Source organism: Heloderma suspectum, chromosome 1, assembly GCF_057233095.1.
Source record: "Heloderma suspectum isolate Gila_16-S chromosome 1, 16-S_ref, whole genome shotgun sequence".
Taxonomy (NCBI): Eukaryota; Metazoa; Chordata; class Lepidosauria; order Squamata; family Helodermatidae; genus Heloderma; species Heloderma suspectum.
Genome location: NC_139458.1, coordinates 7,200,488 through 7,212,520, shown reverse-complemented (window position 1 = coordinate 7,212,520; position 12,033 = coordinate 7,200,488). Strand labels below are relative to the sequence as shown.

Genomic DNA, 12,033 nt, shown 5'->3' with positions numbered 1-12,033 from the left:
ATGGATCTAGATAATCTGCTTCATCCAGAAATCCCTCGGATGTGCAGTCATTAGCAAAAAATATAATTTATTTTATATCCAGCTCTTCTACAATTGTACTCAGAGTGGCTTACAGCCATAAAAATATAGATACCAAACACACCAGTAGAGACTGAGAGCAGCAACTGAAAACAAAACATGTTTTTAAAATCGAGATAAATGTGCTAAAAAAAAGTACCCAAGCATTAAAAGATTGCCAAAACAAATATGTTTTCAATTTCTGTCAAAAGAAACTTAGAAAGGAGACCAGATGGGTCTCAACTGCAAGAGCATAAGCACATAGGAAGTTGCAGCCTCAGATCTTCTACCTCAGTATTGCCACTCTACACTTCCAGGGTTTCAGACAGGGGTCTTTCCCAGCCCTACCTAGAGAGGACAAGGATTGAATTTAGGACCTTCTGCATGTAAAGCATCTGCTCTATAACAGCACTATGGCCCTTTCCCTATAGGAAAGGGCATTCCAGAGCCATGGTACTGCCATGGAAAAGGCCCATTATGAATTTTTTAAAATTTATTTATTATTTCATTTCTATACCACCCAATAGCCAAAGCTCTCTGGGCGGTTCACAAAAATTAAAACCAAACAACACACAATAAAACAATTTAAATTATATAGAACATTAAAACCACAATATAACAATACAACCACAATAAAACCTAGCAGCAGTGCAGGAGTTTAAAATACAGATTTAAAACAGCAAAGATAAAAATTTAGAAAGCTAAAATGCTAAAATGCCTGGGAAAATAAAAAGGTCTTCACCTGGCACCGAAAGGAATACAATGAAGGTGCCAGGCGAACCTCACTAGGGAGCTCATTCCAGAGCCAGGGTGCCACAACAGAAAAAGCCCTCCTCCTAGTAGCCACCTGCCTCACTTCCTTTGGCAGGGGCTCACGGAGAAGGGCCGCTGATGATGATCTTAAGGTCCGGGCAGGCACATATGGGAGGAGGCGATCCTTCAGGTAACCTGGCCCCAAGCCGTTAAGGGCTCTGAATGTTAACACCAGCACTTTGAATCGGGCCCGGAAATGGACTGGCAGCCAGTGCAGCTGGAAAAGTACTGGCGTAATATGAGCTCGCAGGCCAGTCCCTGTTAACAATCTTGCTGCCCTATTTTGGACCAGCTGAAGTTTCCGGACCGTTTTCAAAGGCAGCCCCACGTATAACGCATTGCAGTAATCCAGACGAGAAGTTATCACAGCATGGATAACTGTAGCTAGGCTCTCTCTGTCCAGATGAGGGCATAGTTGGTATACCAGCCTAAGCTGATAAAAAGTGCTCCGTGCCACTGAGTTCACCTGTGCCTCAAGTGACAGTTCTGGATCCAAGAGCACCCCCAAACTGCAAACCTGATCCTTTAGGGGGAGTGCAACCCCCTCCAGAACAGGTTGAATATCACCTAGCCGGGCAGACGAACCAACCACTAACAGTACCTCCGTCTTGTCTGGATTGAGTTTCAGTTTATTGGCCCTCATCCAGTCCATTACCGTGCCCGGGCACTGATTTAGAACAGCCACTGCCTCACCTGGGTTTGATGAGAAAGAGAGGTAGAGCTGGGTGTCATCTGCATATTGATGGCACCTCAGCCCACACCTCCGGATAACCTCCCCCAGTGGTTTCATGTTGATGTTAAACCTTTCAACTCAATGAACTCAAGTATTTCCCTAGAAAAGCCTTTTTATTATCACAACACGGTCCTACATTCCCACCAACTGTGAGCTTAGCACTACCCTGTATCTGACCCAAAACAAGTATCAACAAGGAGGCTGTTCAGACTGTTATCTCCCACCCCTCTCTCCCCTTCTATGCATAGTGAGACTGGGAGCAGGCCTTTGTTTCCACACTGCCTCCCTATTCCTCCACCATTCCCCCCACTGCATGCCGAAGTGATCTCCTGAAAATGGAAGATCCTGCAGCTGTCTGAATGTGGGAGTTCCCTTGACTCTGGATGTTGAAAACACTACAGCAGCCTTCCCCAATCTGGTGCCCTCCAGATGTGTTGGGCTGCAACTTCCATCATTCCCAGCCAGCGTGGACAAAGCCATATTGGCTGGGAATGATGGGTGTTTCAGTCTAACACTTCTGGAGGGCACCCAGTTTGGGAAGGCTGCACTACAAGAAAGACATTTCAATAAAAGAGAAGAGATGCCCTCATCCAAATAACTGCAGGATCTCCCAGTCTGGGCATTAACATTGAGGGAAACAGGCATGAAATGCACAAACCCTAGTCTTTTCCCCAATCTCACCATATGTGGGAGAGGAAGGAAGAAAGGTCCAAACTAGACTACCACATACACTTGTCCCAGGGTAACTGGTTTCTATCACACCATAGTTAATGGCCCTTCATGGAAATAAGGAAGATAGCCTTCAAGGTTAATTCTTCTGGTGTGTGCATGTACACCGCTGCCCGCAAGAGCTTCGGCTATAGGGTGACTCATAAATTGAATGAAGGAATACACATGCCCACACATGGCAAACTGGAGCCCAGGGACAGCACACATCTTTAGCCTTAACTTTTCACAATAACCCTACAGTCCTTGATTTCCATAATGCAAACTCAGATTTAATAACATTTATATCCCACTTTATCCTAAGGATTTGGGGCAGGTAACAGCAATTCTAGATTAGGGCAAGGGATCCACTCATCTATTAATCTGGAATTCTGTTACCGGTCTCAAGTCCTTAGGATAGAGTGCGCTATAAACATCAAAAAGGGCACAGAGTGTAAGAAACACATACAGAAGGGGGAAGATGAGGGAAGAAAACGGCACGTGCTCTGACTACATTTGAAACCCGCTCCAAGAATCTCAACCTGGTAGCTATCGACACTTAACCACCACCCACAGTTGGGGGATCCCAATGCTGCATCTTGAAGTATTTTTCAGTGTGGAATTTGTTCCCTCCAGGTTTCTTCCTCATCGCTGAAAAGCCCCCCACAGAAGTCTGTATTGTCCAGGAGCTTATAGAGAAGCACCTATTGATTTCCCATTAGTGCATTCTCTCCCGCTCCCGCCGCCAAGTATCTGCTCTTGAAATGTATTCAAGAGGTCACAGCAGAGTACAACAGAGTAGTTCGGCCACAGTCAGTTCTCAAACTATCTGTACCCGGAAATGTTCCATCTTTTTCAAATTCACCACTTATATGTAGAAGCACACTCTCCAATCTAATCTCTTCTTTAGAAACAGATCACAACGCAACTTGCACGTGCAAGTGATTCCACTATTAGAGAAGGCAAAGTACACAGGACTACTTTTTAATATGTGAAAGATCTGCAGACTTTGCCATTAAATAACAAATACTGATACGAACAGGATTTTTTTAAAAAAACGTTTGAAGTTGTCTGTGATCCACCTGGGGGTAAAGGAGGACTGTAGTTCCTTATTCTTGAACGGATATACAAGGTTAGCACTTCTGTGGGCACAGAAGTATGTTATCACCCATTATATTGAGTGCAGAAGTGCATTTTACTGGGGTGGGGGTGGGGGGAGAATTAAGAAACAGAAAGACTAGCCCCCCACCCCAAGTTTGACATAGAGTCGAATGGACTGTTATCTTGTAACAGTGTCAGGACAAGGCCAAATGACTACATGCATCTGGCTCAATAGTCAAAAGAGCACTTGACACAGTGCCACTGTCTTAATTGTGGAGCAGGGTGAATGGATGCTAAATGCTATCATTACTAAATATTATACAGCTCTCCAATGAATTCTGCAGACTTTAAATGCAATGCCATTTCCTGCACGGCCATCAAGAGGTTAGGTCCGATTGTACATCTTTCCCTTTAGCATCTGCTCCAGTTTCAGTTCTAAACGTTCTCCTCCTTCCCTTAGTGCCTCTTTCACATTACTCTCCATACTTCTCTCTTTCACCAACCTGCCCTCTTATTCCATTAAAGCAAAATATAGGCTCCACCTGATCCAGGAGTGATTAATGGTCCTTCCAGCTCAAGCGTCTCATCTTCATACTGGTCATCCAGCTTTTTCTTTTTCTTCTTTGTTGGATCTCTCGGCTTCCTCAAGAGGGAGAGTTCTTCAGGATGTCTGATGTCTAGGAAAGGTCAACAAAGAATTACCTTTTAAAAAGAAAATATTTTTCCATTCTGTAGACATAAAAACGAGGAATAGTACTATAACACCATAATGTTATAGCGTTAATTTTATATTATGGTGTTATATTGCTGTAACAGTAAAAATGATTTTCATGACCATTTTCTGTTCATGACCATTTCAGCAGTAACACAAACGGAGGATTTTGAATTTTTTTTTCTTCAAATAAACATTTATAGCAATATGGTGTTATAGCACTATATGCCTCTCATTTTAAAAAAATGTAGATGGAAAACATTTTAGCAATAATTAAAAAGATCACTTAAAATACTAGGCTCATAAAATGACAACCACCACAAAGGTTATCATGAAGGGGTGAAATCCAGTCATTGTTGATTGTTTAAAAATTGGTTTTATATTTTGAATGGTTGTATATTAGGCTGTCATATATGGTTTTATATTATGCGGTCGTATTGTATTTTTAGGGTTTTAAACCACCCAGTGAGCTTTGGCTATTGGGTGGCATAGAAATTTAATGAATGAATGAATGAATGAATGAAGTATGTCTGCTGATGGAACAGCATCCACCTGTGAAGCGGATTCCCCCTCCCCCTGCAGCCCCTCCCCCATCTGCTCTGGAAGGTTGTGGAATCCTCTGGAACCAATTTTATGGGTATGTGGGGTGGGGGACTACCAGAGGGAGGAGAGGGCAGGAAAGGTCTATTGCAAACAGATATAGATGTAGCTCAACGTCTGCTGCGTTGTGATAGGTTCACTTTTCTGATACATCCCTAGTCACATCAAAACCGCACCCTTTAAGAAAGACAGAAGAGTGTTGCTAAAGGCATCTACAGATACACTGTGCCAGCTGCACTGTTTACCAGTGTCTTTCTGAACCCAATTTTGGTTTTGACCTTTAAAGCCTTACAAAGTTTGGGACCAAATTACTGGAAGGACTGCCTTCACCCTTATCAGCCTGCCTGTAATTTAAGATCAGCAAGAGAGGCCCTTCTCACTTGCCCACCTGTGAGGGAAATTAGGTGGTAAGTACACAAGAGATGGCATTTTCTGCTGTGGCCCCGCACCTCTGAAATAAGTTGCCATCAGGGGTCTGCCGGGGCCCAGCATTGCATGCTTTTAAGAAGGCCCTGAAGATTTACTTCTTCACTCTGGCCTTCTCCCTATTATGTTTTATCAGACTGGGTTAAAGCGACAATGCTGTAGGTTCTGTCTTATGCTGATGTTTGTTGTTTTGTGAAACTTTTGCTGGTTTAATTATCACATCTTTTTATTATGAATTGTATTATGTGCATTTTACTGTTCACCGCTTTGGGAGGGCTCCAGCCCTGAAAGGTGGCCTACAAATATTAATTACATAAATTAAATAAATAATACACCTGTGGAGATTGCACCACTCTTCCATTTGTATGAAGAAAGTCAGACTTTCTGCAGTCTGAGAAAATACAGGATGACAACATGGATGCCCCATAAAAAGTGAGTGAACAAAACATGGTGATTCTGTTCTAGATTCCTAGCGTGGAAGCACTTTGAATGTCCACTTTTCCATTCAGTGGTAAGTCACTGCTGCTTTAACATTTTTACATTCTAGAGGGGTGTTACCCTCTAGAATGTTTGTTTGTTCTGTACCAGAACAAACAGCCTTGTGGCACACTAAACAACTATTATACATAAACTTTCACAAATGACAAAGGCTCTACACCCCATCTATATTGTTTATAGTTGTATGTTATTGTTAGAAACCCCCCAGAGAACTTTGCTATAGCATATATTGTAAACAAATACATAAATACTCCACGGAAGCTTTTGCCACAATAAGGGTACAATCCTATGCATGTTTAGACAGAAGAAAGTCCTACAACTCCCAGCATTTCTGGCTGGGGAATGCTGGGATTCTGTCTAAACATGCATTGGATTGCACCCTAAATGTGTTGGACTTTAGTGTGCCCAGGCACTTTGTTTTTGTAAGTTTTAATGGATCTTAGAAGGGGTTTGAAACACAAATCCAGAATACAGGAGGAGAGGTGGGAGAAGAGATGCTTGGCTTTCTGCTGTGTGTGTGTGTTTAAGATGTGCCAGATACCAGGCAGAAGCACAAATTAAATTGGAAATCATCCACCTGGAACAGTTTCCACAGCCTTTCTTTCAAAAAGATTTCTGTCTCCTCCAAGTGCTTCTCTCCAAATCCAGTTCTTCAGCAAAACTGTTTATTGACCACCATAGCCTCTTCACCTCTCTTCTCTCCCACAAAGCACCAATCCCCCATGTCATCTTTATTCTATTGGTCTTTCCCCACCCAGAACACTTGGTTTCTAAGAAAGTCGCTTCTATAGTATGTACAGCACCTAGCATTAATTTCAATAAATCATTGTTAAGTAGTAGTAATATGCACTGTATGCTTGTAATGTTACTACACCTTGTTTTGGCCTGGGAATATGAAAACCAGATTTACAAATTTCCCCAGCACCTATAATACAAGTGCTATTAAACAGAGCTGGCCTAGTATTTTAAGACGCCCTTCCTCTGAGTTATCAAGTGTTTTGTCACTATGGCCACTGCGGTCAATGCACTGGTAACCTCAAAACTGGATTACAGGACTGCACTTTATATGGAGCTGCCTTTAAGGTTGGTTTAGAAGCTGCAACTGGTGCAGAACACCACAGCTAGGTTGGTAATGGGAGCAGTTTATTGCTAGCATATTTCATTTCATTTATTATATTTCTATACTGCCCCCATAGCCAAAGCTCTCTGGGCAGTTCACAAAAATTAAAAACCATTGAAGTACATTATATAAAATATAAAAACCATTCACATGATGACATAGAATAACACACAACAACAACATATACCTAAAACAATTTAAAACAATCAGCCAGAGACAATCAAGAGACTCATGATATGCTGCCAAATGCCTGAAAGAGGGCAGTTTTAACCTGGCGCAGAAAAGATGACAATGTTGGTGCCAGGTGGGCCTCATCAGTGAGATTATTCTAGAAATGGGGAGCCACCACAGAAAAGCCCCTCTCCCTTGTTGCCGCCCTCCGAGCCTCCCTCAGAAGAGGATCCCAGAGGAGGGCCTTAGATGCAGAGCCTAGTATACAGGTTGGTTTATGCTGGGAGAGGCATTCTGTCAGGTACTGTGGTCCTGAGATATGTAGGCCTTTATAGGTCAAAACCAGCACCTTGAATTGAGCTCAGTATCATATAGGCAGCCCGTGCAAGTGGGCCAGATTCGGTCTTATATGTTCAAACCTTCTGGTCCCCGTTATCAGTCTGGCTGCTGCATTTTGCACAAGCTGCAGCCTCCGAACCATCTTCAAAGGCAGCCCCACGTACAGCACGTTACAGTACTCTTAACTTGGAGGTTACCAGAGCATAGACAACTGAAGCCAGATTATCCCTGTCCAGATAGGGGTGTAGCTGGCCAGCATATTACATCTATACTGAGTAAACTGCATTGGCTGTCTTTGTACTACCAAATCAGGTTTAAGATTTTGGTACTTGTTTACAAAGCGCTAAACAACTCAGGACCAGGATACTTAAGAGATCGCCTGGGCTGACCTGTTTGGTTGCTGTGCTCATCAGATGATATAGGAGGTCTGGTCCATGATAGCATGGAATAGGGCTTTTAGTATCATAGCACCCCCTCTCTGGAACTCCTTACCAGTACATATTAGACAGGCACAAACCATTCTGGGTTTTCAGCGCCTACTGAAAACTCACTTATTCCAGCAAGCTTTCCCAGAATGATGATCTTGTCTTTTTTCTTGCTGTCATGTTACTGTCTTATACAGCATTTTTTTTAATGCAGAACAGTTTTTATAAAGTTTTATGTAGTATTTTATTATGGTTTTATACTGTATTTGTATATTGCTTAGAAATTTCATTTCATGTTAGTAAATAATAAATAACATTTCTCTGTTCTGAAGCTAGTAATTAGGTTTTTAGATTTTCTATCCTTAGGAGTTGCTAACTAAAAAGCATCATAAGATTGTAGCAATCCGTGTCACCTAACTATTATTAGTAAGCTTACTCAAATCTTGGGAGACAGGCCGAGATAATAACTAGGGATGCATTCCCATGGAACCATGGCATCTGCAAAAGTAATTAAAACTGGTTGATTTTCATCAGTAGCAATTTCCCACAGAAAACACTGTTCCCATCAATGGAAAATTTTACCAATGTAAAAAAGGGGTGTTCCATTATGCACAGGGCTGGGACAAGAGCTGATCCAGTCCCAATTGCTTTGGTAGGGGCACAGAATCTCCTCTATGAGTGCTGCACAATGTAACATTGTATAAAACTAACCTTTTGGCAAGTGCACCACAAGTCCAAGTATTAGTGGAGAGCCACTGTTGTACGTAAATAGCCCCTCATACACCTTGTATGGTTTTATTTTACCTCTTGTCTACTGAGGTGGGGAGCAGGCAGCAGTGTAATGCTGCAGTGGCAGGCAGGAGCATACCAAGAAAAAACACAAGGGAAAGGTGATGAATGCAGCAAATGACCAGGAGAGAAGCTGTTCTCAGAAGTGCCTCATTCTGCAACTTTGTAGGTTACCAAATGGTCCTGAGGAAGGAAACTTGTTTTCTGAAACACATCAGGCCTTAAGAAATTCAGGCACTCCTGAGAACTGTTTCTCCCCTGGTCATCTGAGGAAGAACTATACCATGAGGTCAGGTTCATGGAGCCTCTGCTCCTATTCAAACATACCACAAACTCTTGTTGAGTAGGCCAAGACAGCAAAATGGAAGACTGGGCTACTTGCCTATACAGCATGCACATGCATGCATGCATGCGCACGCACACACAATTTCTAGGGACCTTCAACATTCTGGGTAATGAATTGAGTTCTCCTTCACTTCTTGTAGAAGGCCTGCAGGAACCTCAGTCACGGGGGGGGGGTGGGAAGAGTAGTTTTGTTGGTTTAGTGCTGCAACAATGTAAATATCAACTGGGAAAGGAAACTTTCCTCCTCTCCAGCAAGGCTCTGAAGGATGGAAGTTGAATCTATTCCACATATGTAATTAACCAACCTAGAAAAGTGTTCATTAGGCATAAAGCCCATTTTCTACAATGAGGATGGCTACTGCAGTAAGCTAGAACATACTAATTTCACCAACTAGGCCAAATCTCTTTTTCAGAGGTCTTTGCCAATGAAATTTTAAAATCCTGGTTTGAGCATTTCTTCTACAAGAATGGGTGAGTTGTTGTTATGAAAGCCTGTCAACGCTTAAAGTAAGGAAAGTTTAAAAAAATATTATTCTACAACTTATCATCAGCAACTTCTTATGTCATGAGTTTGGTCTCGGGTGACCCTACCAGCGGAGCCCAGAGCATATTTTGCTAAAGTGTGAATTCAGATTTCTCATCCACATCATTCTCTAGTTTGTTGTCTCACCATCACCAAATCCAGATAACCCTCTCCTTAAAGTGGTGTAGTAAACTCTCTGTTGATGTTCTTATGTAGTCTTGCCATTTCTTTCTTAAAAGTTTTCAGCTAGTATGGAATAACACACTGCCCCATAAATTTGAATTCTTATTCAGACACAGGTGACACTGAATAAATCTTTTATCTCCCAGGGCTACTGTGAGGAAGGACAAGTGGGATTCTTATTGCAAATCAATCCACAGACTGAAAAGCTAGGAGATTTTATTATTATTAGCTTGCCCTACCCTCAAACAGTCCAACCAAGAACAGAGATAAATAACGCAGTCAAGTATTCTCATATCTATCCCTGAGCAGTTAAGTGAAATGTGTTTAAACGAAGGACAGCAAAGTGTCCTGTGGAACCTTAATGGCTAACACATATATTGTTGCATTAAGTTCTGTGCATTAGGGCCCACTTGATAGATGCAGTATTTATTCAGGAAGTCTTGCTTTGCTTGCACCAAACCCCAGAATAAAGGATTTCTAGAAATGTGGCAGCGACCACAAAGTGCCAGGGCTTTCTCACTACATAGAAGGTATGCTCAGGTCACTTTAGTGGCTCTGGTGGAACCTGTGGGAGGAGCAGTTGTGCGCCAGTTCGTAAGCCTACACCAGGGTTAGGGTACCAATGGCGAGCCTTCCAGATGTTGTTAGACTCCAACTACCATCAGCCTCAGCCAGCATGGCCAATGATGAGAGTTGTAATCCAACAGCATCTGGAGGGCCACAGGCTCCCCACCCCTGGCCTACACTCTTACTGTAATCCAGTGGCTACATGGGCAGTAGTAAATATGATTATTTTATTTATAACATTTCTATACCGCCCAATAGCCAAAGCTCTCTAGGCAGTTCACAAAAAATTAAAAACCACAAAATACAACATGATAAAACTGACTACTTTACACAGAGATTAGACAGTATGCTAAATATTTAACTACGTCAGGTGAGGCTGGTGGAGGAACAAAATACAAGCTTTTCCACAACATTCTAATCCAAGCTCTTTCAAGAGTGACATATCAACTGTTTTGTTTGCCTGACCTTCTGAAGCCTGGCACTCATACCTTTGAACAAGGTGCCAGTAAACTGGAACAGAGCAGTATGTGAAATACAGTACAGGTTTCTAAGAGGCGCCAGAGAAGCCATCCTTGTTCCGCAATCAGAATCTGACCTGCCCTGTTAGTCTAAAAGGATTAAGAGCTCTTAGCGGTACACAGTTGATAACACAACAATAGATTTTACTCAGTTCCTCTCCTTACCAAGGAGTCACATATTTATTTAAGTTTATACCCTGCATCCTCATGGACAAATTTATTTTCCTTTAGAAGAGAATATAGGCTTCTACAACAAGCCAAATAATATGCTCAACGGTTATTAATATTCAGAAGCCAACTTAGGCAAATATATTAAGTTTGCATCAGATTCCCATTCTTCAAACATTCATTGTTGTGGAAAAAGCTTAACAGACAGGACATTCTAGAAAAGTGTACCCCCTCATGTAAGGGAATACGTGGCTTAGACATTCATTATTAGAGGTGCTTTAATAGTTTCAATTGCATTAATTGTTTTGACCTTTAAGGAAATTAAAGACATTTTGTCCTCTCCTGACCAAGCATGCTCATCCATCCATACTTCTTACTATCCTATCAACATTTAAAGGGCAGCTTCATGTGTCATCCCATCTCTCCCCACTCAGTCCTCAAACAAGGATATTGTAGGTTAATTAATCTCTTTCATATTCACGGGATGTCCTCAAATGCTCCTGCATTAAAACATGTTGTAATAAAAAGCTGTTAGTGCCTGGTTATGCAAATGTCTCCAGTGTTGATTCAGAGGTCTCTGCTTATTTTCTCTGCCAATGATGCTGGAAGTTGGATGGAAGCACCTTCCATAAGGTGTGTGTGCACGCGCGTGTGTAAGCATGTAAGAATATAAGAGCCATGCTGGATTGTAAGAACATAAGAGCCATACTGGATCAGACCAAGGCTCCATCTAGTCCAGCATTCTGTTCACACGGTGGCCAACCAGCTGTTGACCAGGAACCCACAAGCAAGACTTACCAGCATTCTCCCACCCATGTTCCCCAGCAACTGGTGCACATAGGCATATTGCCTCTGATACTGGAAGCAGCATATAGCCATCACGACTAGTAGCCATTGATAGCCTCCTCCTCCAGGAATTTGTCTAACCCCCTTTTAAAGCCATCCAAATTGGTGGCATCACTATGTCTTGTGGTAGTGAATTCCATAGCTTAACTATGTGAGAATTAACTGTATGAAGAAGTACTTCCTTTTATCTCAATCAGCTTCATGGGAAGACCCAAAATCTAGTATTATGAGAGGGAGAAAAATGTCTCCCTATCCACATTCTCCACACCATGCATAATTTTGCACACCTCAATGCAAAGAAATCGAGGAAAACAACAGAATGGGAAAGACTAGAGATCTCTTCAAGAAAATCGGAGATATCAAGGGAACGTTTTGTGCAAAGACAGGCATGATA

General features: G+C 42.1%; 1 protein-coding gene across 8 annotated transcripts in view; it reads right to left on the bottom strand.

The window, feature by feature from the left end:
• FERMT2 (FERM domain containing kindlin 2) overlaps positions 1 to 12,033 on the bottom strand; it is a 159,642-nt gene that overhangs the window by 64,152 nt on the left and 83,457 nt on the right. For all 8 annotated transcript variants that reach the window (XM_084834608.1, XM_084834628.1, XM_084834597.1 and 5 more), the window contains one exon: positions 3,952 to 4,086. In XM_084834608.1, the coding sequence (XP_084690734.1) occupies positions 3,952 to 4,086 (135 nt within the window). The remainder of the gene's footprint in view (positions 1 to 3,951; positions 4,087 to 12,033) is intronic.